The sequence below is a fragment of the Hyaena hyaena genome, unplaced genomic scaffold (assembly GCF_003009895.1).
Source record: "Hyaena hyaena isolate Hyena2069 unplaced genomic scaffold, ASM300989v1 scaffold_678, whole genome shotgun sequence".
Lineage (NCBI taxonomy): Eukaryota > Metazoa > Chordata > Mammalia > Carnivora > Hyaenidae > Hyaena > Hyaena hyaena.
Genome location: NW_024081305.1, coordinates 1,015,524 through 1,041,105, shown reverse-complemented (window position 1 = coordinate 1,041,105; position 25,582 = coordinate 1,015,524). Strand labels below are relative to the sequence as shown.

General features: G+C 45.1%; 1 protein-coding gene across 2 annotated transcripts; it reads left to right on the top strand.

Moving 5' to 3' along the window:
- The first annotated feature begins 1,821 nt into the window (after positions 1-1,821).
- On the top strand, positions 1,822-24,830 carry PNOC (prepronociceptin). Of its 2 annotated transcripts, none has more exons than XM_039217184.1 (4): positions 1,822-1,861; positions 12,024-12,180; positions 20,969-21,362; positions 24,425-24,830. In XM_039217184.1, the coding sequence occupies exons 2-4, from the start codon at positions 12,055-12,057 to the stop codon at positions 24,508-24,510; spliced, it is 606 nt and encodes a 201-aa protein (XP_039073115.1). In that variant the 5' UTR covers positions 1,822-1,861; positions 12,024-12,054; the 3' UTR covers positions 24,511-24,830. The 2 variants fall into 2 exon arrangements, with proteins under 2 accessions (XP_039073115.1, XP_039073116.1); XM_039217185.1 differs by having other exon boundaries at positions 20,969-21,420; positions 24,425-24,486.
- The last annotated feature ends 752 nt before the right edge of the window (positions 24,831-25,582 follow it).

Below are 25,582 nucleotides of genomic sequence, written 5' to 3'. Positions count from 1 at the left end.
TGAATTGGACCCCTTTAAAAGAGTTTCCCTGGAAGCCCCACCCAATGACTAGCTTGATTCTCATTGGCTACCTTTAGCTTCAAAGAAGGCTGAGTAGCAGACCACATCGCCACCTAGAATAAAATCAAGGTTACACCCTAGTAACTTTCTGTAAGAAAGAACAGAGGAATGAGTATCAGAAAGGCAACCAGGAATATCTACCCCATTATGTGTGATATCAAACTCCATGCCTAGGATCCCAACATACATCAGGATGCAAAACTGACCACATATCATGCTAATTTCTCAGAGTTCATAGTGGTGGCACTTGTAACAACAACAAAGTGTAAGCTTCAGGCAATAGAGATCTAAGTGTAAAATCAGAGTATGTTGGTCTCCTGGACCCTTTTGCTGTGAATACAGATGGAAGGGAAGTTTTATTCTTGGAACTTGTTGATCGTAACTTGGGGCAGGTGCTTACTTGCTTGCTTTCTATTTTTTTTATTGAGATGTAATTTACATAACATGAAATTCACTATTTTAAAGGACATAATTCCGTGGTTTTCAGTATATCCACTATGTTGTGCAACCATCAGCACTATCTAATTCCAGAATGTTTCAGTCACCCCACCCCCCTAAAAAAAACCATGCCATTATCAGTCAAAGCAGATGCTTTCTTTCATCCTTCCCCACCATTCTCGGGTCCATGAGAGAGCCAGATTTGCAACATGAGAGGGTACTTGAACTCCTCGAATGACATAGTCTCATATCTTGGGATTCTGGAATATTTTTGCATCTTCTCAGGAGAGCCAAGGAGGAGGTGATGGTGCAGTTTGCTGAGCTGCTTCCCACGGGAAAGGGAAAGAGGCTCCGCCCTGAGTTGGTGGGGGCATTTTCACCAGCTTCTAAGACTACAAGGCACTTGGGGGCGACACCCTAAGGTATAGCAGCAGCTTTGAAAGTACTCTGTTGTGAACTAGATGTTGACAGGGAATTTTTAAATTCGGCTGGTCTTATTTAATGTGAAGAGGATGAAGAGGATGCAGAACTCATTAAAGGTCTCATCTGTTCCAAATATAAACAGAATCTCATTTTTCTACTCACAGTCATCCTGGGCAGTATCATACCCATTTTACAGAAGAAGGACCTGAGGTTCTCAAAAAGAAGTAATTGCTCTAACAGCAGAGCCAGAATATTAGACACTTCATTCTGAGTTTAAAGGCTCAGCATTTTTACATTGTGCCATGCTGTGGGCCCCTGCGAAATGCCGCCTGACTTGACCCATCTCAGGTAGAGCCACTCTCTGGAGTGGCTTCATAGTTGCCGCCTGTGGGCAGTGACAGTAGAGGGGGCTTGGCTTAGCTCAGCTCTGGGCTTCTCTGTGTCAGTGGGAGCTTGGTGGGAGAGTCCCCCTCCTTCTGCCCGCTTCCTATTCTTTACTTCTCAGGCAAAAATGTTGTTCAAGGAGACTCCAGGATTGGGGTCTGCCTCGTCGCTGTCACCAGGAGTCTTTTTTTCTGACTGACTTGCCAGAGCTCCCCAGTCCTTGCTGTGCCTCTGGAAGCAAAGGGAAGGCAGCTGTGGGATCCTGGCTGAATAGAGTCCAGGTAAAGCAGGCTTGAGAATAGATGGATGGGGGGGTAGGGGAGGCTGGGGTGTCACAGGTCTGAGCACAGAGCCAAGGGGGCGGGGAGCAGCCAGGGAGGATTGTAGGTTCTGCTATTCGCTTGATTAAGGGGGTCAGCGTGTGTATGTGTCATCGAGGTGGGCAGGGAAGGGGAGGGCTGAGCGGGTGGGGGGGAGGATATATATATGCTGGTGTGGCTGATACGGCGGAACCGAGCCTCACATCCGAAGGAGCCAGGCTACTGACAGCTCTCAGGTAGGCAACTGCATGCGAACCCCAGCCCCAAGACAAACAGCTGGGAGCCCTGGGCTCTCTCCTCACCCTCTCTTTGTCCAGGGTGGATGCCTGGGGAATTATTTCTTCATTCATCTTATTTTCTGTGCTCAGATGAGGGATAGAAGGGGAGGGCTGAGGTTTTTATCCTGAAGAGAGATGCAGAAGAAGAAAGCGCTGAACTTGGAAATGAGAAAAAGTTTCGATTCCCCAGATGTGGCCCCTACTATGCCGTTGTTATCTGTTGAGAAATGGTGGATGTAGGAGTGAGATTAGGGGAGGAGCAGGCACTGGGTCAGGGGACTTGCCTTTCAGGGCATCCTTGGGAGTGATTTTTCTCTGTGGCTGACTTCCTTTATTTCCTTCCCTCATAGTGTATTATTCAAGCTGATTTTCAACATACCACTGAACTTGATTTGGATTTGAGTTTTTCTGTCTTCTCCCTTCTCCTTTATGCACTGAATAGAAATTGCTAGTAATGATGTGGGGGAAAAGTGGGACCTGGGGCATTGTGCTCGACCAGTATAGTGCTGAACACAGCCGGTGTGTGAATCCCAAGTAGATTTCTGCAGGGATGACCTTGGACTCCCATACTCTGAATTATGTGGTTGTTTCTTCTCTTTCTTTGCATGTTTCTCCTCCTGCCCATTTCTCCCACGTAAAGGTCTCTGCGGGTCCTGATGAATACGATGTTCAGAAGTCATCCAAACTCTCGCTCTTTCTCAGTCTCCTTTCCTGTCTCCTTTGTGCGCCTCTCTCTCTCCCCCCATGTGTGTCTCACTTCTCCTCCCTTCACTACCCCCCCCCCCCATCTCACTCTGAACATGGGCAAGTTCTGGGGGAATTTCAAGTAAAGCAGGATGATTCGGGAAATGGACTATTTAAAGCAAGCTGCTTTGGACTTGAATACCCTGATCCTGGGCTTAAACATCTGTGTTTCGCTTCCTCGAGCAGCCCATAATTGCCCCAATTATAACCAATAACATTGTTCGGCAGACTAACAAAAGATGAGCTTTGCGTGGCATTTGCCAGCAAGCCTAAACCAGAGTTTTCAACATAGAAGGGGGAAAGTAACTGCCTGGCTTCTTATCAAAACCTCCCAAAGAAATTGCTGCTCTTTCTCATTGCCTGTGGGTGGCTGCTACATGCACACTCCTTTTTCGCATTTATAAAGTGTGGCAGGGAAATTTTCAATATACTTCCACTGATGCTGTGATACCTTTAACAGAAAAGATTCGTGTTCCTTTGCACTTGCTGAGTCCTCTGTAGGCAAGGGTGCCTGGAAAGACTGTCCTCAACCACCGCCCTAGTAAAAGAAGCAGACCGTTCTGTGTGCACCATTCGAGGGCACTATGGTGCATCCTGAGGCTGTTTTGGGGGTGCAGCTCTGTTCTCCACGGGTCAGCAGCCCCTGCTTTATCAGCTGAGGGCTGAGGGTACTCCCAGATTTAGAGAATGCAGGAGATTTTGCATTGCCAATGAAGGGAGTAATTGCAGGATTAGGCTCAAAACCCGTGTTCTCTGGAGCCTTTGACAGGAGCTGTCGCAAAGCCATTCTGTATTCAATCAGGTATTTATCATCTACACTCCACCAGGCAGGAGAAGTGCATGGCTGGGGCGGGGGCTCCATGGATTCAACAGAGGCGACAATAACAGCCTTTTCCATGCGTGCAACGATTTACATCTTCACGCTTTCACACCCATTATCCCCTGCAACAGCCCTGTGAGGTAGTGTCATTATCTCCTTGTTGCAGTTGAAGAAATTGAAGCTGAGAGGCTAAATAATGTGTTCAGGACTGAACTGGACTGAGCCCTGTGAGGACAGAGTCCAGCCCTCCTGGCTTCTGCACGCACCCCCTCAGGGCCAAGGGTACTTACCAACTAATGGGGGTGGGGGTGGGGGACAATTAGAAGACAATGCAAGGCTGGCTGTAATTAAGTACTAAATTGCATGGTCCAGACAGCAAGTGCTGGAGGGATTCGAACTGGGCAGGCAAGGAGGAAGAATTTGGATGGGTCAAGGGCTTTGGAGAGGGAGGTGGTAACCAGGACAAAGGCACAGAAGGAGGGCAAAAGAATTCATTTTTATTGAAACCTACTATGTGCCAGGCAGTGAGCTAAATTTTTCTACATATTTATTTCATACTAATATACCCTGCCCCCTCCCACACACAGTAGGGATGTGAAGTTTAGGGTGAGCGTTCTATGTTTTCATCAGCACGGTTCAGTGAGCCCCACCCCATAGTTCCACCACTCCCAAAGCCCATGATGGAAACTTGCAATCTACCCATCATCCTGCATCTGGGTGGAGCAACATCAGATATCGTTGTGAGGGGATGGGCCCTTCTCAGAAAACAGGAGTCTTCATGACAGCAACTTGAAGTGGCTTGAATGGCTGAGAATTCATTACGCACACTGGATTTTTCTAAACGCTTTTCTTTCAATGCCTATAGGCGCTCCTGCTGTCTAACATGAAGGTTTCCCACTAACCACAAACCATGAGATTTGGGGCACATCAAATTTGGGGGCCAGCTGAGTTTTCTGGGCATTTCCCTAGATAGGCTCCCATCACGTTCAGTCTTGACTTTCTGCGATCCTGTGGTTTTGCAAATATTGGCTGCTGCCTCAGCACTGCTGAAACAAGTTTTGCCGGCTCTGAAGGGCCTGGCTTGACAGGTGAGGTATAAAGCTTGCTTCCAAGGAGTCCCAAGTCCCAGTGAAAATATCAGTGAATCGCCACAAAGCTGACAGCACAGAGCCAACCTCTCCTCTTTCCCCACCCCCCCATGCCCCATTCATCATTTCACTCATTCAGCCAAGAAACACGTGACATTTCTGACAGACACTGAGTAGAGCTAAATGCAGGAGGAAGACTGTCAAACTGTCCTCTGTCTCCTCAGAACCCACATCAATGTAGCACCCGTATCGACGTAGCTGAACAGTAATGAGTTTGGGCCAATGGTCTGCAAAAGGAGTGTGGATGCCGGGCAAGCCAATGGGCTCTGGGAAAGTAAAGCCTCTTTTTTTATGTTATTGCTCGTATTCTGCACTGTAGTGGGTTATAATGTATAGAACTTATAAGTAAGTTGGAAATGTGTGCTCAAAACTGATTGCTGGAGGCATAAAGTTAAAGCAGTTTGAAGATGATAGGTCTAGATTCATTGCTCTTTTGCTTATTTGTATTTTTGAATCTTTTGAAAGAACTTCAAGTGACCTTGTTATAAAAGTACATAAAAGCCTTAAAAAATCCATTTATGTTATCTTGACAGTGTATGTGGAATCGTGGGCAGTTCAAAGTTAAGGAAGATCAAATTTAAGAGTGACGCCTTTCCAGGCGCATCTGGGTGGCTCAGTGGATTGCACCCGACAACTCTTGATGTCAGGGTTGTGAGTTCGAGCCACACACTGGGCTCCAAGCAGGGTGAGGAGCCTACTTAAAAAAAAAAAAAGAAGAAGAAGAAGAAAAAAAGTGTTACCTTTCTAACTTTGTGGCAGCTCTGACAGGAAATGTGCCTGTTGCCCCACGCCAGGCTCTCTCACGGGCCCCAGCTATGTCAGCCTCTGTCCTGTGCCCTGAAGCCACTTCCTCATGAAACCCTCATCTTTCCTCCCTGTTCCCTCCTTCCTTCTTGCTTGCCCTTACTGGGAGGGCACAAATACCTGGGCACTTATAAAATAAAAAGTATTAACCTTCTAACCCAACTGCCTCTTTCTGGAAAAGGGGAAACTGAGGCCCAGGAAAGAAAAGGTCTTGCTTAAGATCTCACAGGTAACTACAGAGGCCCAGGCCTCTTGCCTCAAAGCTCAGGACTCTCATTCATTGCTCCCCAGCACCAGGCACCCTTGGTCTCTGTAAGGTGGGGGACTTGCTTTGCTCTCCATCTCCTCTATGCTCACTGCCTCCTTCCAGGTGGAAACTTAGAGCAGAAGAAGGACCTTTTGGGATATAAGTGCATTAGTCAGAGGAGGAAAAGACTTTAAAGACGCCTTCCTCAGTAATAGCTGATGAACAAGCAAATCTCAGTGTAGGAGTCCTGTCTGCAATGGGTCAAAGAAATGGGGGACGTAGAAGAGAACCTCTGTGCCTGTGGGCAATGAAAAATTTCTCTATGAAGAGGAGGCAGCAGTAAGGACATTGTAATCAGAGAACCGGGAGTCTAGGGCTCAGGTCCTTAGAATGAATTCACTTACATAGAGACACACAGCTGCAGAGATCAGTGAGTAGCCTAGTGAGAGCATGATCTTGGAAATCAGATGGGCTTGAGGCCTTCCTCAGCCACTCCAAGTTACTTCTCCTCTTCCAGCCTCGGTCTTCTCAGCTGTAAAATGGGGACAATAGCACTTATCCCATAGGATGGATGCTTACAAAGCAATTAGCACAGCAACTGGCATATTGTATTATGAATACAATAGTAATGGGATTACTGTTAAATATAAATAGAGACTGTTCCAGTGGGATTTTGCCAGAATCTGGCAACCTTTGTGAAGCAGAATCAGTATATAGAGTTTATGTTTTCTCAGAACCATACAATTTGACGTCTAAACATCTGAGGTTAAGCCCTGGCTCTGCTATTTATAAGCTGGATGATCTTAGGCAAGTTGCTTAACCCCTATGAATTTATGTGCCTCTCAAAAAAAGACATATTATTTTTAAATGTTTATTTTTTTTTGAGGGGGAGGGGCAGAGAGAGAGGGAGACACAGAATCTGAATCAGGCTCTAGGCTCTGAGCTGTCAGCACAGAGCCCGACGCAGGGCTTAAACTCATGAACTGTGAGATCATGACCTGAGCCGAAGTTGGCCACTTTAACCAACTGAGCCACCCAGGTGCCCCAAAAAGAGTTATATTATTAACCCTAGATGATAGGGTTCTATATGAATATGAAAAGCTTTTGTAACCTGTAAAGAACAATATCTTCGCACATAGTTGATGAGAGGAACAGTATCTACACACATGTGGCTCTAGCAGAAAGCTGGCCTCTCCTCCCTTCTCCACTAAAAGCTCCAAAATTACAGGCTTTCTCATAGGTCATAAGACAAAACTCAATTAACTTTTTGATTCATACATAATCCTCCAAACAGATAAGCAACTAATTATATTGCCTTTGGAAGCTAGATTACATGCAAATAGATTAAGGCTAACACACAGAGGTATTTTATCTTCATAAACAGTGAGGCACAATTAAATTTAGAAGGTGTCACTACTGAAATAATAGGTAATTAAACATTTCTTTATTCAATAAGAGATGTCCAGATTGTAGTATCACCACATGGAAGTGAGCTTGGGTCACCAAGTGAAATACAAGTAAAATACAGGTAAAATTCCAACAGATTCTGGGTGGTTTTATCTCACTGATGGTCAGTACTGTGCAATAAATGACAACCACCTGTCATGAACCGCACTGTGCAGGTGAGAAGACAGGCACTCTCAGAGGTAAGATAATTTGCCCAGAGTCACACAAAGTATAAAGATGAAATATAAATATAACCCATGAATTAACTAATTCCTCACCCTCATTTTATTTATTTTTATTTTTAAATTTGTTTATTTGAGAGAGTGTGTGCACATGCAAGTCGGGGAGGGGTAGCGAGAGAGAATCCCAGGCAGGTTCCCTGATCAGCACAGAGCCTAATGCTGGGCTTGATCCCATCACCCTGGGATCATGACCTGAGCCAAAATCAAAAGTCAGACTCTCAACCAATCGAGCCACCTGGAAGCCCCACTTGCCTTCATTTTAATTGAAATGAACTTGTACACAGAGCTAAAAAAACAAAAACAAAAACAAAAACAAAAACCATAGATGTTGAGATTTCTGACAAATGAAAAACTTCTACTTTTTAATACAGTTCAAAAATCTAACTTAACCTAGAACACAACTGTACTAGGCGTTATGAGGAGTATACCAAAGAGTACAAAATATGGTCCCCTTTGTAAGGATTAATTAGATTTATTTTGAGCTTTTACTTACATTGATGTCTCTTAAGTATCACAAACAGGATAGGCCTGAGACAGGTGTGTGTGGTCAGCTGCATTTTAAGGGTTCTTTGAATTGGAGGGAATAAATAGCTTTGTGTATGGACAGTTTTTACATAATAGGTGGAGTCACATTTTCAAAGTGAAGAGTAGGAAGGACACAGAGGTTAGGGAGGTTGGAGACTGGAAGAGAGGAGTATCATGGACCAGCCAGGAGGGCCAAGCTAATGCCAAGTCAATTTGACAAGGTTTGCCAAGTGCCAAACCAAGGACAGCTCATATTTTACATGCAGGAAGGCTCTCAAACACATTTTACACACTAAATGTCCCTGGAGCTCATCTTCTTTCTTCACCTCACCCTAAAAACCCATTTACCTAGAATTTGAGATAACAAACATCAGTCAATCCACCAGGCACTTCCTGAATATGCAAGTAGCCGCAGTTAATGAGGTTCATGAAAAACCTCAGCCAGAGAGCATTTTATTAACATCTGTCACAACTTATCAGCTCAGCCTATGCAAACATTAGGTATTGCAATTGTGTATTGGGAAGGAAACAGTTCCTTTTCTCCTAGCCTTCCCTTTCCTCTGTGACGTACAGGCACTGCCATCACGTGGCCATACAGGGCACAGCCATGCCATTCTGGACAAGTTCTACAAAAATGTCTCCTTAACTAGAATGACTCAAGTTTAATAGAATAAGAAATGTAAGGGCAAGTCTCAAACAAAAGACATATTCAGGCAGTCCTCAATTTAAGATGTGTGCTTCTGTGGTGGCCATTTGGAACGTAATCAAGATACAGTTCCTCTTCAAAAGAGTCTGGAAGTGTGATGAGCTTCTGTGGTGGATGCACCAACACCTATCTAACCTGCAAACTTACCACACAACACTATTCCAACCGTGCCCTCACAGCCATTTGTAACCAGTCTTCTGCCAGAGCCTGTGTGGGGTTCCAGCCTAGGATGCATAGTGCCTCGCTCTGGAACACTGTTCCCACCCCTCCCTGTCTTGAACTGAATAATTCACTAATAGACATGTTGTCAGTTGCCTGGGTCCTGAAGTGGCTCCTGTGCCATTAATGATGCTGACACTCCCAGACACTCCTCAACTCTACGGCAACTAAGGAGATGAAAGAGTGTTCCTAAAATATTCCACTGTCACTTCTCAGACTTTCCGAGCACCTCTCAGGGGCCTCTTCACCCTGTGCTGGGGGCTGGAAATACAGAGAACCGTAGAACATGGTCTCCGCCCTTCAGGGAGTCATAGTCCAGTGGGAGAAATAGACACATAAGTCTAAGCTTACAGCATAATGTTATAAGTGCCATGTGAGAGACAATGATAGTATTATAAAGTGAAGGCTAGGTGTTAGGCCCTTTCTTTATTTTTATTTTTTTAAATAGGCTTCATGCCCAGCACAGAGCCCATCATGTGGCCTGAACTCACGGCCCTGAGATCAAGACCTTAGCTGAGATCAAGAGTCAGACATTTAACCAACTGAGCCACGCAGGTGCCCCTGGGCTCTTCCTTTTATAAGCTTGTATACAGTATTGGTAATGTGCCAGGTGCTATTTTAACTGCTTACAAACATTAATACATTCATCACCGTATGAGACAGGTACTATTATTGTCCAGTTTTTACAGATGAGAAACTGAGAGGTTGAGTTGCAGGTATGGAATCTGAACCCAGTCACTCTGCAGTGATGAGCAGGTAAGAAAATCCCAACCTGTGACACAGGTCTGTGGTGCCTGTTTGACAGGCCCCTGAGGCTCTCTTCCTTCCCACTGTGGTATGTTTCACGAGGCCACAGAAGCAGAGGGAGATTCCTCTAACTCAGACCAGGGGGTAGACATGGCTTCCCAGAGGGGATAACTCTTGAGGTGTGTCAGAAGTATGAGGTGGAGACTATTCTGGGCAGAAAGATCATTTGCCAAGATACAAAGGCATCAAGGACAGGTTAGCATTGGGAGCTATACATGATTCACTAGGATCAGAAGAGACAGCAGGGTGAATAATAGGGAGAAAAGCTAGAAAAAGAAGGCAGTAGGAGTATTAAGTCCCATTGGGGGTTACAGATTTATTTTAAATACAAAGTGATGTCATTAGATGTGGAGGTGGCTTGGTGGAAGGTCGAATCATTAGGTGGACTAATTAGGAGGCCATCACAATAACAAAGGCAATAAGTCTCAATTACGGCACTGGCCCTTGGGATACAGAAGAAAAATGCATAAATGTTTATTTGTATAGACGCTTGTCTTCATTGTTCATTAGCCCTGGACATCCCATCACCTGTAGGGTAAAGCCCAAACCCTTTGGATGGCAAAACAAGACCTGATTCCACCTTGACTGAACCTCTCTTTTCAGCAGGGAGCATCCCTTAGGGAGTGTGGGCAGGTGGCCCCAGTACGCCAGCCTGCTGGCCTCACAAGCTGTGATCCTGACTCTGCCTCTCCAAAGGCCATTTCCTGGGCCGCTCAGATGCCCTCTTCTTTGTCCTCTTGGAAAACTGTTATTCACTCAAAACCTGTCTCAAATGTCACCTCATTGAATTAACAAACACAGGGGCGCCTGGGCGGCTCAGTCAGTTAAGTGTCTGACTGCAGTTCAGGTCATGATCTCGCGGTTCATGAGTTCGAGCCCCGCGTTGGGCTCTGTGCTGACAGCTCAGAGCCTGGAGATTGCTTTGGATTCTGTGTCTCCCTCTCCCTCTTTGTCCCTCTCCTGATCACACTCTGTCTCTCTCTCAAAAATAAACAAACATTAAAAAAATAAAAAAACAAAACATTGAGCATCTTTGAGTGGACATCTTCTTGGTAGGAGATGCTTGGATGACACACAAGAAGGGCTGGAGGAGTCTCCCAATGTGGCCATTGGGTGAATTCAACTGCAGGCTTCCTTCCTTCTCTTGCTGACCTGCCTCCATTTCACATCCATCTTCACCCAGGGCTTCCCAGACTTTAGCATGTGTATGGATCCCCTGAGGAGCTTGCTAAAAAAGCAGATCCAAATTCCGTGGTTCTGAGTAGGACCTGAAATTCTGCATTTCTAACAAGTCCCCAGTGGATGCTGATGCTGGTCGGCAGACTGCGTTTGAGTAGCAAGGATTGCTTATACATTGTCTCAGTTTTGTCTGATGAAAAAGCAATAAAGGCAAAAATTTTTAATGCTGACTCTTTGCTGAGGGGAAATTTACATATAGGGAAATGCACCGGGTTTTGGCAAATGTATACCCCCCTGCGACCTATACCTAATCAAGAACATTCACAAAATTGCCAGAAAGTTCCCTTGTTCCCTTTCCATTTAACCCTCTAAGTACAGATGTTTCTACAGGGACCCAAAATGATCCAGTCCCAGGATATAGATTTTTGATTTAGGAGGCTTGCTCAGAGGATAAACTTAAAGAGGAACAGGAAAAATTGCACTTCTTTCAGGCAATCCTACATAAAAAATATAAACTACTGGTCCAACTAATGAGAGTTGGAGTTACTGTCTTAGTATCGTTCTTCATTTTTCAACAAATAACTCCACACACCTAGTCTTGTGTTTTGGGTGGTGTAGCAGAGTGAACATACCGGTCTTGGGCTCAGGACGCTAGCTCACGTGGAGCAGGGGAAACAGACAAGGATCTGGAAGGAGCTTTCCGGAAGAGCACATTCTGGGGTGTGGGGCACTCCTGGCTGAGGCAGGGAAGGCCAGGGAGGAGGAGGCACAGTACACAAGTCATCCATGAATCTCATTTCGCACATCTCACTCATGCACAGCACTTTGCACAACCTCCTTACGGATCTCATCTCCTCTTCGCAATGGCCCTGTGTTGAGACAGGCAGCATTATCCCCCTTTTACAGACTGAAAACTGAGGCTTGGAGAGGTTGTCATAAGTCACACATTGGTAAGTCGTAAAGGGAGGCCTTGAGCTCCCTGGAAGTGCTTGTGCACTAGGGCAGCTAGGTGGCAGGAAGCACAGGGGTGTTCTGCCCTTCAGCGCAGACACTCACCCCTGCATGAACAGGAGGCCTGGCTGGCAGGAGCAGGCCTCTTGTATCCTTGATAAGCTGCTCCCTCCTGGGAGGCAAATCTTGGGCCCTGGTGCCGTCCCCTCTGGTGACACCCCCTGTGCAAGGCCCCCACGGAACGGCTGTTCTAATTGCTGCCTGTCCTCACTTGTGTTTTAGTATTTTAGCGCCCTGCCTCTGCTCCTGCACCATGAAAATCCTGCTTTGTGACCTCCTGATGCTCAGCCTCTTCTCCAGCGTGTCCAGCAGCTGCCAGAAGGATTGTCTGACCTGCAGAGAGAAGCTCCGCCCAACTCTAGAAAGCTTCAACCTTGAGGTAGGCTCTTCTTCTCCCTCCTTCCTCCAACCCAGAATGAGAAATTAAGGCCTTGCCCAGAGGTCGTGTGACTCGCCTGGGGTCACGTGGTTGAGAGGAAACAGATGCTGACTTCAGCATCTTCTAAATGCGAACCCTGTCATCTTTCCACTTTTCCACATTCAAATAAAGACCTGCATGTGCTGCCACTTTGTTCCCATTATTGAAATAATGCACGCTCATTTTAGAGAATGTGGCAAATTCAGAGAAGTATAAAAGAAGAATGTTACCTTTAATCCCACCTGTCATAGAAAGAGTCCTAGTCTTTTCACTTTCTAAATTATACCAGGATAATTTCCCCATGCTATTAAACATGATTTTAAGTTCTTTCTTTCTAGGAATACAGGATAATTTGTTTAACTATTCCCCTCCTGTTGAACATGTACATTGCCCTCCTTTTTTGATTTTATAGATAATTCTACAATGAACACCCAAATGCTCTGTTATATTTAAATTTTTGTTTTTGGTTTTGTTTTTTGTTTTGTTTTTGGGGTTTTTTTTTGTTTTTCTTAATGTTTTATTTATTTGTGAGAAAGAGAATGCAAGCTGGGGAGGGATGGGGTGGGGGTGGTGAGGAGACACAGCATCCGAAGCAGGCTCCAGGCTCTGAGCTGTCAGTACAGAGCCCGATGCAGGGCTTGAACTCAAGAGCCATGAAAGCATGACCTGAACCAAAGTGGAATGCTTAACCGACTACTCACCTAGGGGCCATTATATTTTAAATTTTGAATTAGAGGTGCTAATTTGGCATTAAATTACTTTTCCTTAAATAAACTGCTTTCTCAATTGCTTTCATGTCAGCCTAAATAGTTATTCCTCCATTAAATCCAATATAACACAATTATTTTTCTTTGTAGTCAAACTTCTTTCAAAAGATGTTATAATTCAAACTGCTCAACCTTTAAAAACAACCAAAAGTAACTACTGCTCCTTAAGGCAAGTGTACAAATATAGAACACACATTCACACTGGGCTAGCTCACTAACAATCAGCAGACACAGCCCCTACAGACCCAAACATCAAGTCTTCCCTCACCTGCTCAGCGGTTTTCTACAGCATCAGGAAGAGCATCCCCAGATGACCCATCCAAAGTTTACCTGTCCTTCTCATTCATCCATTTTGGTTTTCTATTTGCTGAGCACAGGGCCAGGCCAAAGGGTCCACGGTAAGCAGATGGACGGAGTTTGCAACCAGTGGGAGAGAAGATCCCACAATCCCTCCAAGAGGGGTTAACTACTGGGTGCTGGGGAAGCACAGACAGTGGACCCCAACCTAAGCTAGAAGGACAGAGGGGACTCTTGGAGCAACTGAAGTCTCTAAGGAAACCTAAGGAGTGGAAGCAAGGAGACAGGGAGAGTGTCCCAGGTGGTGTAGGGAGTAGGGAGTGCACGTGCAAATGCCTGTGCCACAAGGAAGTGGCATTTAAGGAACTGAGAAAAGCTGAGTTTGGCTGGAACACAGAAGGCCAATAGGCTTTTTCCATGCAGCCCAGAGAGGTTTAAAAGTTCATCTAAAAACTCCTTTGCCCTGGTCTTAGTAAAGAGAGTAGCCAACTTGGTTTACATGGAAACGGGTGATGAGTTGATTAAGCAATAATCTGATCATCGCTACACTACTAACTTCTCAATCTGCAGCCTAGACAAGACTGAAAGTTACGCACAATGCTGGAATCTCTAGCTTTCATGGCAATGCTTTATTTCCCCCTCAAAGAAAGCATTAGGACTTGAACAGATATCTGTACACCCAGATAGTAATCTACACTTGCAGCCCTGACCCCTTTGGGCTGCATCACTCCTTAGCTGCTCTCTCCGAGGTTCCCAGAACCAATTTGCAGGTTTCCTCCTCTTTGTCCTTTCCCAGTGAACTCACCTGGTTCTTTTCTTCATTTGGACTCTTCTTTTATTACCTCCTGGTGGGCTCCTGTCCCTCTCCCCACCCCCTAAACCGAAATGATCACCAAGACTGAGGAATTCTTTCCTCCTCATACTCTCTCCTTCTGAGATGCCGTCCCTGGATCCCAGGCCTTCAGCTGTCCCCAGGGGTCTCCCAAAGGTACACCCCTCACCTTCTCTCTGCTGGGCTCAATCACTTTTCAAAGTTCCTGGGAAATCCCATTTTCCCTTCCTGGCCTTGCTAAGGCTTCAGGAACTTGCCCACCATCTGCCACATCCCTCTCCCTTCATCTTCATCCAACACCCCTACTTCAAAACTCAGATTAAATTTCACCTGTGAGAGAGAACACTGTGCTGATTCTCCACCTGCCCCACTGTAGCCAGCCCCTCACTCTTTATGTTCTGACCATTGTTTGTATCTGCTAGTCTCTCACCATTACATGTGAGCTTCCTTTTCTGATTCTTCTGGGTAGCCCCAGCATGCAGCACTGAGCATGGCACAAAGCAGTACTTGATAAACATGTCCCACGGAAATTGTAAAATTGCAAGACCCTTAGTCTCCTAATAGGCCCATCTACTGCAGGCACTGGCAAGTTTTCACACTGGTGTCTTTCAAAGCCAGTAAAGAATTTGGAGATGTTTCCATTCCTCCATGGCATCTTAAATCTCTGGGGTCCAGACAATGCTGTTAGATACTTCTTTGAAACAAGTTAGAATATGGGCAATCATAGCCTCATGCTTGAGGCATAAACCCTTCAAAGTGCCTGCTGACCTTCAGAGGACCTGACTGCCTGGCTGTTTTGTTTGTAGTTTGTATTCACTTTTAACCTATTTTTAAAAGTCTGATGAAATGCCTAGAATGTTGGCAACCACATCTCATTTCCAAATCTTGCAACCTTTTCACATTCTGTGAATTATAGGGGTGGGGGGAACTTAGATATTTCGGCAAGGGTCACCTTCCCAATCTCTCCGCTAAATTATGTGATGCTGAGCGATTCCAGGACCCCCTAAATCTTTGGCTTTATCAATAAGTTCTGCATTTCTCACTCCAGGTAAATGGTCCAAGTATGGCTGGTTTTTTGTTAGACTAGAATTTTGGTCAGTAATGACTCATACATCCAAACCCACTGCAATATCTTGGGCTCCTTCCACCTAGTTAAGAATGGTACTTACCCCATCAGCTTAAGTGGAAAAAACAAGATTCTCTGAGTTGTCCTAGAGACAAGGAAAAAAGTAACCCTCAAGGTCTGGGGAAATTTAACTAAAACTCACTGAAACTTGATTAATAGCAAAAGAAACTAACTTCTGGTAGTACTTTGTATCTTCATTACATGAAAACTCTTACTAGTTGATTTGCAGTAAGAATTCCTAGTATGTTTTCTTTTGCACTAATTCATCTGCTTGCCTACTTGTATTAACCCTCAGATATTCTGGCACAACCTCCTAAAACAAATAACTCCCAAATGTCTCTTTGTCAGAGGTGATTTGATTCTTTAGTGGCAGAAACCTGACAACATCAATCAGCTTCTTCGTTTCCTTCCAGTAGGCTCATGTGCCTATTTCCCTAAATGTTTGATCCCAGACATCCAAATGGCCCTTTGCTCAGTTTCCCCACAAACCCAGCTTTACAGATCAATTTGGTACCAGTCTGAGATTTTCCAGATGCTCATCCATACTCTGGCTTAATATAGCAATGTCATCAGTGTGGGCTGTGAAAATGTGTCCAGCTCACTTAATAGGCCATTATCCAATCTCTGGAAAGAGGTTGGTGGGTCCCTTAGACCAGAGTGTTAGGCATTAAGCTCATATGCCCATCTGGTGCCACAAATGCTGTTATGAATTTGGATCCCTCACATTTGCCCAAAACCTTCCCCTAAATCAAGAGTTGAGATGATTTTGTTAGTACCTAATTCATCTAACAGTATGCTGAGTCTCTGTACAGTCTATGCATCTGGTTTGATCATACAATTGCATTTTCTCTGATTGACACACAATCTAATTACCATCTGGCCTTAGCAACCCAGGGGCTCACAGAAGATCTAATAGCCTCTAGGTTTAACAACCTCCACCTGTTCTTGTAAACAGAGGGCACAGAGCAGTTCAACAGGCATTGGGGCTTCTATCCTATGAGGATTGGACCGAGTCTGCTCAAAGTCCACGTTGGTGCCAAAATTTGACACTTCTGCTGGTTCTCCCAATACTACCCATGATTTCTCTTTGGTCCTGTAAAGTAGGATTCCTTAGACTTACCACTGTGGACATTTTAGGCTGGCTAATTATTTGTCAGGAGGGGCTGTCCTGTACATTGTAGGATGCCTACCAACATCACTGGCCTCTACTCATTGGATAGCAGTAGCATCTTCCCCACTCCCTCCCACTGAATGACAACCAAAAATGTCTCCAGACATTGCCAAGTGGCCTCAGGAGACACCCACTGCTACAGAGAAATACCCAATAGGATTTTGATCTGAAACAACATACTACAAATTGGTTCTATCTAGTTGTCTTCAAAATATTTCAGGAGCAGGCTAAATACAGACCCCAGTAGCCCTTTCTCTGTAGGAGACTCTGACCACTTCCATCATGACACCTTCCTCCTCAGAGCAAGTTCAGAAGCAGGATTTCTCACAGTCCAGCCTCTGAATCACCTGAGTGTTTATTAAGAATGCAGATTCCTGGGCACCCCCATTGGCTTACATCAGCATCTCCAGGGGTGTAGTTTAAGAATTTGCATTCTAGGGGTGCCTAGATGGCTAATTTCGTTAAGCGTCTGACTTTGGCTCAGGTCATGATCTTGTGGTTCATAAGTTGGGCTCAGGTCATGATTTTGCAATTCATGTGTTTGAGCCCCAGGTCAGACTCTGTGCTGACAGCTGGAAGCCTTGAGCTTGCTTTGGATTCTGTGTCTCCTCTCTCTGTTCCTCCCATGCTTGCACTCTGTCTCTATCAAAAATAAATAAACATATTTTAAAAAGAATTTGCATTCTAACAAACCAATAGCAATTCTTTTAAAAATTTTTACTGTTTAATTACTTTTGAGAGAGAAAGAGACAGAGTGTGAGCAGGGGAGGGGCAAAGAGAGGGGAAGACACAGAATCCAAAGCAGGCTCCAGGCTCTGAGCTGCCAGCACAGAGCCTCACACAGGCTCGAACTCACAAACCTCAAGATTATGATGTGAGCCAAAGTCAGATGCTTAACCAACTGAGCCACCCAAGTGCCTCAACCAGTGGCAATTCTTAAAGAACACTCAAATTTGCTTGAGTAACAATGTACCATTGTTTTAAACTCTGCTGTCCCTACCTATGAAAGTTGTCTATCATTCTTTCATACCCAGTGATATTGTGGGTGTGAAAAAGTTGGCACTGATGATATTAGTTCTGTCAGTATCTCTGAGGAAAATCTAAGATGGAAAAGACATGCTCAGAAAGCCAGCGACTTGTGTATCAGTAGGACCACTGTCTGGCAGGAGGGCTTGGCAAAGGGGACACCTTGGAAACCTTATCAGTGAAGAGGAGTGGCACTCCTGCCAGATACTGTCTCCTTCTCCATTCTGATACAGCAGAAAATGAGCAATTTTCCCATTAGAACGTTACCTTTGGGCCTCACAAGATCCTTACTCTTGCATTAATTTCCAGCAATTTGTATTGCAAGCACACACTGCTCCTGGGTTGGAACTTGAGACATTTGGGTTCTTGTTCAGGTGTTGTGTTGTCTAACAGTGTAATTTTGGACACATTACTGAACCTCATCATAACATGCAAGTATGGACTCTGCCAAGTGGTTTCCAAACCCAGGAAGATATCAAAACTACCTGAGCTTTGTAAAAGTTAAGTTTTAAATGTTGGTGCTATTCCTCAGGAATTTAACTGACTTTTGGATTCTGTCCTTTTTAAAGTTGAGATGATTTGGGGGTGCCTGGGTGGCTCAGTCGGTTGGGCATCTGACTTCAGCTCAGGTCATGATCTTGTGGTTCATGAATTTGAGCCCCATGTAGGGCTCTGTGCTGACAGAGCACAGTTCAGAGCCTGGGGCCTGCCTCGAATGTTGTGTCTCCTTCTCTCTCTGCTCCTCCCCCACATCCCCTCTCTCTCAAAAATAAACATTAAAGGGGCGCCTGAGTGGCTTAGTCGGTTAAGCGTCCGACTTTCGCTTAGGTCATGATCTTGTGGTTCGTGGGTTCGAGCCCCGCGTCGGGCTCTGTGCTGACTGCCAGCTCAGAGCCTGGAGCCTGTTTCAGTCTGTGACTCCCTCTCTCTCTGACCCTCCCCTTCTCACACTGTCTCTCTCTCTCTCTCTCTCTCTCCTAGAAATAAAAAACATTTAAAAAAAATAATAAAAATAAACATTAAAAACAGTTTTTTAAAGTTGAGATGATTTCAATTCCCACCCAGACCAAGCAGAAGGGCAAACAGGGTAGTGAAAGTATATCAGATGATTAAATTCACTTGCTAGTAAGAGAGACCTAAAGTAACAGTGGCTTAGACAAGACAGAGATTTGATTCCCCATAAAGAAGTTGAGAGGTGGACAATACAGAGTTGGTATGGTAGCTCCCCCTCATCACCAATGTCCCAGGCTCCTTCTCTTTCTGCTTTATCTGTGTATGGCTGCCACCCTCACATGACTTCCTATCCCGGGTCACCTCATGACTTCAAGATGGCCAGTTAAGCACCAGACAAAATGTCCACATTCTAAGCAGGAGGCTGGAAGAAGGGGAGGAAGAAGGAAATAAAGAATGCTTTTCTCAGATAAGTCAGCCCCCTACTTTCCTCAGAAGCCTCATTTGGTCATTTCCATTTATATGTCATTGGCCACCTCTGGCTACAAAGGAGGTTGAGAAACATACATGTAGCCTTGAGGAAGAAAACAAGTGTCCTGTTAGTAAGGAAGGGGAGATGGGTATGAAATGGGCATTGGCAGTCTCTGCCCCTGAAGGAAAGGTAGGCTTCATTCTTAACAAATTGCATTTTAAGTGCTAGTCAGACAGATGGAGATACCAGACAGGGATCAGAGAAGTATCTGGAATTCGATAGACATCAAGTGTTGAACATATAGACCTGGGATGCCCTGAACGAAATGACCAAGATCACAGAAATGAACAGTCACCAAGAGGCAGATTATAAAGAGAGATGAGAAGAAAGAATCTTAAATATAGAATCTTGGGAATACAGGAGGAAGGCGCATAGTCTGAGAGGTGAATGCAATGTCGGGAGGGTGTGGTCCACATTGCCAAATTCTGCAGTCAGCAAGAATGTGGGTTAATTGGATCTGGTGACCAGCAATTCACTGGTGGTCCTGAAGAAGGCAGTTAGTGGAAGATGAGGGTGGGAAGCAGATTGCAAGACCATGAGGAAAAAATAGTAGATGGAAAAAGTTGCTGGAGAAGTAGGATTGAAGGAGACACATTTTCTAGGGTTTGGTGGAAAGGCTGTAAGGTCTGTGATATAGCTGCATGCACATTTCACTCCTTGGTTAGGGATCAGGTTGGAAACTTTGCCCGTATTGACATCTGTACCACTCTGAACACGGGAGCGAGGGTTTTGCTCCCCAGATAGAGAGTACTGGGCACACACACCAGGTCTTCTGATGTCCTGAAGCTGTCCAGACAGAGCAGTAACTCTTGATGCCTTGTAAGCCAGGCAAGAACTCCAAGGTTTGATGAAGGACTCTTTAGCTGCCCCCTGACCATGATGGTAAGGTCAAGCTGAAGTGGAATTTTCATCTGGTTGAGGACAGAAACACAGAGAAGCATTTGAGGTGAAGCCAAAACAGCAAATAGTAAGAAAAATTGCAGGTAGATGGTTTCAGAAGACCCAATCAGAGGCAGGAATGTGGGAGGCAAGGCCAAGGCCAGGATCAGTTAGGAGTGATGTTGAAACAGCATGGTCAAAGCTATTGGTCTAGAGTAGAAGTATCTTTCTAGGTAGAGAGACAGAGCATTGCCTGAAGTTCCCAGGGGCTTGGCAGGTCTACTGGGTTGCATCTGATGGCCCCTCTTCCCCACCCGGAACCTGACTGCCCAATCTACCTACATTCCCAAGGGTCTTGACCCTTATTCTCTATAACTGATGCACAGATAGTATAACTAGAGTATGTGGGATAAAAAAAAAACAAGACCACCACCAGGGTTCATCTTAACATGGTGGCCTCAAAATATGCATGCAGATTTTAGCACATGCTTTGACATCCCAATTTCTTAAACCAGTCTGACGTCTCTCAAGCCCAATAAGAGAACAAATAAAATTCTTCTTTATGAGTGCCATGAGTTGTGTTTGGCTTCAAAAACTCAACGAGGCCTCTAACTGTGTGTAGTTTGGGGCACTCATTCTGCATTGACTTTCTGTGTCACCTGGGACAAATTAATCTCACCTCTTTGAGATTTCTTCATTTGGTTTCTTCATTTGTGAAATGACAGAGGTTGGCCAGATAGTTTTCTGTTTCCTTATAACTTGGAAATTCTATGATCCTAAGTAACTACTGCATGGTACTTAATAAAGAGATGCTTCTGAAGCACTTACACTGGTACCGATGTAAATTTTGTGTACAGTAAAAAGACTTATTGGGGCACCTGGGTGGCTCAGTTGGTTAAATGTCTGGCTCTTGGTTTCAGCTTAGGTTATGATCTCATGGTTCGTGGGTTTGAGCCCTGCATTGGGCTCTGTGCTGACAGTGCAGAGCCTAGAGCTTGCTTCAAATTCTGTCTGTCTGTCTGTCTGTCTCTCTCTCTCTGCCTCTCTCCCACTCATGCTCTCTCTCTGTCTCTCAAAAACGAATAAACATTAAAAAGAAAAAAGACTATTGCTTTGGACTAATAGACATTCCTGATCCTCCTCCCTTCTCCCACCTCTGTCTTTGCAGTTGTGCATCCTTGAGTGTGAAGGGAAGGTCTTCAGCAGCCCTCTCTGGACTCCATGCACCAAGGTCATGGCCAGGGGCTCCTGGCAGCTCAGTCCTGCTGAACCAGAGCACGTGGCAGCTGCCCTTTACCAGCCAAGCTCCTCCTCCGAGGTACAACTGAAGCGAATGCCTCGCATCAGGAGCCTAATCCAAGCCCAGAAAGGGACAGAGCCCAGCATGGATGAGGCTGGAGATATGGAGCAGAAGCAGCTGCAAAAGAGGTTTGGGGGCTTCACCGGGGCCCGGAAGTCGGCCCGCAAGTTGGCCAACCAGAAGCGGTTCAGTGAGTTTATGAGGCAGTACCTGGTCCTGAGCTTGCAGTCCAGCCAGCGCCGGCGCACCCTGCATCAGAATGGTAATGTGTAGCCGGAAGGGGAGCCCCTCCCAGCTGCACCGTCCACTTCAACCCATGAGTGAGTTGGGCACAAATGAGCTGGGGGCAAAAGGAAACTTTATATACCCAACTGTCTTAGCCTTCCTCCTGGGCATGGAAGCACATTAGCCCCCAGCTACATGCACACACCCCATACCACCTCAAGGTGTTCAGCCTCCCACCCCCCCCTTTCTCTAGGGAGCAAAGATTTTCCTGGGATTGTTCCTTAAGGCTGACCACTGCCATTTAGAGATTGGTTACCATGGGGATAATAGTAGCATGTTAAGATAACTAATTCCTCTATAGCTCTCCAGCAGCTCAGTTACTATGGGGACAGTTAAGTGGACCAATCCTCCTATCGAGTTGCCATAGCAACCATTCAGTTCACCTTTCCTCAGAGACTATCTCTAAGAACCAATAGCTAGACCTACCTTTAGCCACCTGCTGCCTGATTTCTGCGGTTGTGCTATTGCTATTTCACCTTCAGAGACAGCTTAGCTATCTCCTCCCAAACTCCTTGTATCTCAAGGTGACTAGATTCCATGGAAATCACTGCACTTTCCCACTCTCCCATGTCAAGGAGTTCTTGTTAGGACCAGAAGTTACACATTCTGCTTTTCTTTCTTCTGCTCATCATCTGTCCATCCTGCCACCTTCCCAGAGATGGACTGATTCATTGATGTCAGTGGCATCGTTACTGAGCAAGGTTTTGAAGATTTGTCCCCACTGACCTAGTAGTTTTAGAACAGAGACTAAGAGATCATCATCTTTCCTCACTTTCTTCCCGGGGGCCATTTTTGTTTTATTTTTGTTCATTTGCTTACTTGCAAGCTCTCTCCCTCCTGGCCATTATGCATGGGAATGCTTACACAGGTACTATGATACATATCAGATAATGCACGTCAAAAACTTTAGTTTATCGCCCGGTGATTACAAACTCCACTTTCCTCAGCCCATCAACCTGTACATAACGTTGAATAGCATAGGAATCTAACACCGTGGAATTTTCTGAAAATCTAAGAAAATCCCACCCATCAAGCATATGTGCCTTAATTCATATTTGGGAACCTGATTATCTTCAGAGTCTCATATCCCTTATCTAATAGTCTAGAAACCTACCCAATGGAAAGAATTAATCAGTTGGTCAAAAACATTCCCCAAACATTACCCAAGTGGGGGGTCTTCCCTGACTCAGAGGCATAAAACAAAAAATGTCTACATGTGCTGTTTTGTTTTGCTTCCCGTACATCAAAGGTAGCCAGATCATTAATAATCTTCATTCAAAGTATATTAATACAAGTGTTAATCTTTGGCACCCACACTTCAGAATGGAGGCAGCCCACATAGCTCCTTGCAGGAAGCTAGTTTGCAACAGGCCCATTGCCAAATGCAGTCATATATATTAAGTTGTGAGAAGACTGTCCTGTATGTTTTAGCAGAATGACTAATTTCTGAAGGCCCTGAATTAACCTAGCCACTTTTGAAGTCATACTCTTGGATCCTTAACCAGCATGCTATTTCTTCCTAAGCCATATTTGCACAGTACCTAACTCAGTGTATCCTTCAGAAGTGGCATGGATTGAATTCTTTCAAATCTTAGACATTTATTTTTCTTTAAAGTGGCTCTTAAGAGATACTGAAGCTCTTGTCTAATTCTGAACCACGAATGTTTTCTTTACCTAAAGACAGTTTAGAATCAGTTACATTAGCAGGAATTGATTTATTTAAATACAAAACAAAACAAAAACAAACAATTTCAGCCCCTATTCAGGCAATTGATTTTTATAATTTTCCATTAAGCTTCCAGCTGAGAGGCACTGAAACATAACTAGTAACTAGCCCGTCTGCTGTTTAGCTCGAGATATGCAGTTCTTGATGGAACCACTGGAAACGTTAACCAGCTCGTTTCGGTATTATTGATTGCTCTCCTTCCTCTTTCTGCAACTATCTCTGAATTTCCTTTTAAAAGCACACATTTGGGGCGCCTGGGTGGCTTAGTCGGTTAAGCGTCTGACTTTCGCTTAGGTCATGATCTCGCGGTTCGTGGGTTCGAGCCCTGCGTCGGGCTCTGTGCTGACTGCCAGCTCAGAGCCTGGAGCCTGTTTCAGTCTGTGACTCCCTCTCTCTCTGACCCTCCCCTGCTCACGCTATCTCTCTCTCTCTCTTCTAGAAATAAATAAAAAACATTAAAAATTTAAAAAAAAATTAAAAATAAAAGCACACATTCATGGTGGCTGAGTTCCAATATGGATACGTACTTATGAATCTACAGCAGACAGCTTAAACCTTGTCTTCACTCACCTACACACATGCCAGCCAGCCCTACATATGCCTGAGATTTCTCCATCTTGAGGGATCCTGTTCCAGGGCTGTTCTGGACTTCTGAGATATCCAATACTAATCTATAGTTAGAACATTGAAGGAAGGGGGGCCACCTAACACCAAAATGGGATAAAGAACCCTATTTAGAATGTATAATGATGTGTTAGGAAGGAGGGACATGGGGGTGCAGGTCCAGTCCTAGACAGAACTGTGAAAAGGGGTACCTACCTACCATCCTTTTCCCTGTCCCCATACTATGTCTTCTGCCTCCATGCCTTAATCCTTCTAGACCATGGAAAGTGAGCAGATTCATTCGCGGTGAGGAATTAGTGGTATCAGGTTGAAAGAGCACTTGTAATAGAAGAGAGCCATAAATGAGGGCACTATTTAGCTTCAAGAAATGAATTACTACATAGGGATTCCAAATACCAGGGATATAAGAGAGCTGTTTCTGGGCATGGGGCTTAATGCTATGCCTTTCAAGTCCCAGCCCGCAGACCTCCTCTTTTATTCTTTGAGTCCTGCCAGTAGACTCGAGGCCAGAAAAAGCAGGTGTATAGATAGAAGAAGTTAGGGAACCCTACTTGCTGCTTTAGGGGCTATTTATTCAGTTGATAAGCTTTTTATTGCCTCCTTTCTATTGCTCAGTCATCAGGGCAAATAGGATTGAAAGATCAGAAAATCTACTGAGTTTGCCATTTTAATCATTTCTGTCTCCCCAGGTGTCCGGGTGATCCCCAAAACAGCATGTCTCCAGCCCCAGGCTTGCCGGCTGGGAATCGGGATTCCTTCCTCCCCAAGGCACTGAGGCAGGCTTTGCCTCCAGGTCTCCACCCCAGGGTGGAGACCCTCCCCATCTGACTATCTTTCCCTCCCCATTCCCCCACCTCACACCCCCATGGCATGTTTCATGATAACCTTGTTGCTACATCAGAGTGTATTTTTGTAATTCCTCCAGCTAACATATTGACGGCCCCATCTTTCCTTCTCACTGCCCTCTTTCCTCTTCCAAGGGTGGGTCAAAGGAACAGGAAATCAAACCTGGGGTTTTGACTTGTCACTGCCATAACTTGTTTGTAAAAGAGCTGTTCTTTTTGGTCGTTTTAAACAGATATTTCTCCATTAAACTTCTACTCAGCAAATGGTTAATACATTGGTTGGCTGTATGTCTGAGGAGTCTGAGAAGCGGACTCTCTTGGGAAGGAGAAGCAAAAAGCACATGGCTCTGCTTTATATAAAGCAAGATGGGCAAGAACACAGAGCATAAACACTCCAAATGCATGAATGGATGAGCGGGAGGGGGAGGGGCAGGGTGCTCAGAACCTTCTGGTGCATGTCCACATCACTATTGGGGCCAGTTCCTTCCTCAGAAGGAATTCGCACTTTTAACAAGTTCCAAGTAATGCAGATCTTGCTGGTTTGAGACCACTGGATTAAGACATGAGGAAAAGGGCAGAGCCTAGATGAACTTGCTGAGGTTATGTTTATCTCCAATTTAACACGAAATATGTTAAGGTGTAACTGTCAGATGAAGAAACATATGGTGCACCCAGACAGAGTAATTGAGAGTCAAAGGTCTAGAGTGTAGACTGGGTGATGGAAAATCAGTAAAGGAGGGTAAGGAGCTCACCTGGGAAACTGGAGAGCCCTGGTGAGCTCTCAGTAGGGAACTGTAGGAAGGGACAGTGCAGGAAGGGCTAGGTGATACAATACCCCAATTTCTCTGTCCTCCAGCCCTTCAAACTCCAGTGTGGTGTCACCTGTTGATCAAACCCAAGTAGAAGCTGGAAAGTTAGGCAGTCTGTGCATGCAGCCATAAAGGTGAGCCTGGGAAGTGCAGATGGAGAATGTGTAGCCCAGCATCACAAAAGATGCCCAAG